At 37.9% G+C, this 4,015-nt stretch overlaps 1 protein-coding gene across 1 annotated transcript; it reads left to right on the top strand. All coding sequences in view use genetic code 11, as the record gives it.

The window, feature by feature from the left end:
- Positions 1–2,963: 2,963 nt before the first annotated feature.
- On the top strand, positions 2,964–3,327 carry EGR_07863 (hypothetical protein; the record flags this gene model as incomplete). Its single annotated transcript, XM_024497112.1, has 2 exons — positions 2,964–2,978; positions 3,163–3,327. 2 exons carry the CDS (start codon positions 2,964–2,966, stop codon positions 3,325–3,327), a joined length of 180 nt encoding a protein of 59 aa, XP_024348449.1.
- Positions 3,328–4,015: the final 688 nt, after the last annotated feature.

The raw sequence follows: 4,015 nt of genomic DNA, 5'->3' as shown, positions 1-4,015 counted from the left end.
TATTGCTACACTTTTCGAACCATAGCTTATTTATATTGGGGCTTATTGCATTTTTTACTGAAGCGATAGTTTTTATGCGGACTAGGAGCTACCATCATATTTTGAAAGTAAAAAGCCTGACCACAGACAAGAGAGCAGTTAGTTAACTAACAGCAGCAGCATACTTGTACAAGTTCTTCTTGTCGGGCTTGAGTTATCAATGTTAAAACCTGAGCTAGCTTAAAAATCCAGGACCAAGTGTAATAAAAGCGTGCGCTGAGGAAGCTTTGATTGACATATTCAGCATAATTCGAAGAAATAGAAATCAGTCATTCATCTCTACCAACAAGGTAGACAGAAGTGTTTTACTCCATTCAGACATCCAAGACAGATGCAAGGAATTTTGCGATGCATATGATGCAAAATCCAAATAACATCTTGCCTTAGCTCAATTTTGCGAGCTACAAGAGGGGCAAGGTTGATCAAATTTGGCAACAATTGCTTACACAGAGAAGATAGTAGAAGAGGTAATTAAGTAATTTCATACCACTCGTCTCCCTCAAATTTTAAAACAAGGTAAAACAAGATTTAGCTAGCCAGATTTTAAAATTTCACTTAAAGCAGACAAATGCTTTGGCTCATGTGGTTTTGACCACTATCTCGATGATCTGTTCGTCTCATGTCCTCTGATGGCCCATCGGTTTATCTCCACATTTTCGGCCCAGCTCCATTCAGATCTATGCATATTGTGACATCTATTGGAAAAAAAGTAGCAACAGTGATCATCGGGTTGCTCCAAATGATAATAAATCCCTATTCTTTGCCAGAATATAATGCCTAATTATCACAGAAAATGGCGGCAAAAGGTCAATGGTAAGGATACCAGACCTCGAGAATGTTAAAACTTTTAAAGTAAGACTGCTTCTAAAAGTTGCTTTAGTAAGTTTATGCACTGCATGAATAAGTGTACCTCCCCATTTTCAAAGAACTGACTAGATGGAAATTTTAAAAGGTGACTGTTTCTAGGCATTCGTTTCTACAAATAGCTTTGAGCGTATAAATGATTGGGAATTCTACTTCGTCGAAAAGTTGTATGACTGACACTAGGAACCATGTATGGCCGTTTGTACCCATGAATGGTTGGTGAAGATCTGTATGTGTTTTGAGGGCTGGCAAGGTATGATGATTACTAAGAACAAAGGAGAAGTTGCTGGACCCAAGGGATGGAGCGTGTAAAGAAATAATACTTACTTTACTTCAGCTCCCTAAGCTATGCTGTCTCTGTGGTTTTGAATTTCACTGTGTTTCTGCAGCATTATACTCGAGCTTTTTTATTTGCAGCTCAGCAGCGCCTGGGAGCATCCATGATGAGGTAGCGTCCGGACCACGTGTACTCAGGTGCCAAACTTAAAACTAAAGAAACTGCAAATAGCATGGATTTAGACAAAATAGGATTCTTAAGAGGCAAAATTACTCGATAAGTGACGCCATTTAAGAGAATATTTTGGTCCCTGTCAATAGCATCTCAAGTTGCTTTGTCAGCTATTAGAGTAAAAAGTACAGGCACAGCAGCTTTTCAAGAAGACAGCAATTTTACATAACACTGCATACGGTTAAAAGGGCACATGCCAAAGAAGACTTTTTAAGCCTTTATTTATAAAATAGAAAAAGTTCTTTGACAAAACATGATTAAAATGAAAAAAAAGCCTCAAGAACAAACGGAACAATGTAAAAAATTGACTGGATATTTATCAATGGATACCTTTTGAATATATTGCGACAATACTTGAAAATTTTCCACTAATTTTAAAAGGGATTTTAAGATTTGACGGAAAACGCACTTTGGATTAATCAGGAACTTGAAGAAAGAATAAGCACCATATAATCTATAACAAATATGAGACAATTATTATTAAAGTTCGACAACCCATGGATCCTGTTATTCTTGATTGTCTACTATGGGTGTTGGAAAGACGAGATGAAGAAAAGGTTTATTACTGAATGCTATTGATGAGGAGATAATCTTATTCACACATCACTGTTCGATGAGAGGTGTGATATTAAAAACAGTCTTTCAAACCCCTTTCGATTTATTTATAACAATCCGCCATGCAATAACCTTAGATTTTAAATGCACAAAACGCATTGATATAGGCTATACGCGACTCAGAAAGAAAAAGTGGAAATGGATTTGTGACATGGGTGGTACAAAATCCTAGCCATTTCTTACAAGCAAGCAAACACTACGTTATACCTAGCACCGTGGTGGTGGCAGTCCACTGTTAACTATTAGCAAAAAAACCAGAAAAAAAATTATCAAATGAAAAGTCAGACGAGAAAATGTGCTCACAAAGGGATTTCTTGCAGAGAAAAGAGATAATGGCTATATTTTTGAGGCCTAGTGATAAAACATGAGCTAAAATTTTAGAAGTAATTGTGGTGGGTGCGAAACTAACATCAGTTTCATTCAATTATTTAAACAAATGACACATTTGAGAAAATTGCTATACACTTGCATTTAAGAGACTGTACTTTGCCCCATTCTAGAACGGTTGGTTTTTATCTAAAAAAGGATGAGCCTCCTTGCCAAACTTGCATCATATTTCTCATGCCCATATTCTACTCATGGTTAATTTCGTGTTATAATGAATTGCAAAACCTTCTTTAGAATGTCTTTTAAGCATCTTGTTTTAAAACACGTTGCCAAGTTAACACCATGGAATACTGTGTCTGGTTCAACAGTTGCGGAAGTGTAGCTAATAACGAAGTGGTAGTGGTAAGATTGCTTGGTCTCTGCAGTGTCTGCTTTTTAGACCTTGGCTGTAAGTGTTTGAATCGACTTGTTATCTAGCCTGTCTTAGATGGTTAAACGTCAACATCAATTTACCAGTAAAAGTAAGGCACATTTAACTGACCGCTACTCGGGCTATCTGCTAATAAATTTTATGTTTCAAAAGTGCGCATAATCCTATATGAATAGGCAAATGTATCAAATCCAAGTATGTAATCCACAACTCACGCTTGCATCAGTGTGGAATAATGCCTCTGTAAATAAGCAAAATCCAGAATCCTTTTCGAGACAAACGCACGTATATACTCGAATGAGATTGATTAGGCATTTGGTAGCATAGCAGACATTCGTTGCAGTCGCCTTGAAGTGCACGAAATTTGCGTTGCATTTAGTCGAAAGCCTCATCTGATGCGGGCTGTGCTGAGTGCTCAGACCTCCTGGCCACCTTCATGCAGATCATATTGCAAAGACTGACTGCATACGCAGGAGGGCAGATGAAGACAGCGCCACCAAGTAAGCCTGCAATATACAACGACTTCACCGACTACCTCACATAGCAACGATTATTTCGTGGTGAGTAACTAATGCAAGACAGGACATGGGGTGACATGACATGACCAGAGTTATGAGAGTGTTACAAGTCGGGGTGGTGTGTCGTGTAATCTGAGGTCACAGTAGCTGTATGACCTAAGCAAAAACATAGAAAGAGCGTCTGTCAGTTACAAATATGTCCCTATACCAGTATTTAGGCATTACGCACATATCCGTCTTGGATAATTTCAGCGATTTAACACCACAGAGTCTTATGCAGTGTGTTTCTAAAAGCAAAATTGCATTGCCAACCATTAAGTGCACAATCTTAAAGGCATGGGGGAAAGATTGGTAGGACTGACCTTCAAACTTACTAGTTTTCCAAATCCACAGACGACCCCAACAACCAACAAATCTCTCCGTCGACTATTTATAGCAACCTGTGGAATTGAAACAAAGGGTAAAGCGAAACAAACGACGAGCCAGCAGACAAATTCGATGAGTCAATTTATATCTAAAGTTTAATTTAACTGTATCAAAGTGTATTCAAATTTCTTTCTCCATTTTGCTACATTCAGTTATAAATGATTCATCCCAAAACTCCGCCTTAAAGAACCGATCAGGCCTAATTTGACTGATTTGATTGAAAGCATTTTCACTGGTTTAACTTCATCATTTAAATATCTTCGGCAGGTTTGGGACTTTATGACTAAT

Source organism: Echinococcus granulosus (genome assembly GCF_000524195.1).
Source record: "Echinococcus granulosus chromosome Unknown EG_S00089, whole genome shotgun sequence".
NCBI lineage: Eukaryota > Metazoa > Platyhelminthes > Cestoda > Cyclophyllidea > Taeniidae > Echinococcus > Echinococcus granulosus.
The sequence above is the reverse complement of the archived record's forward strand: the minus strand, read 5'-3'. Positions and strand labels throughout refer to the sequence as shown.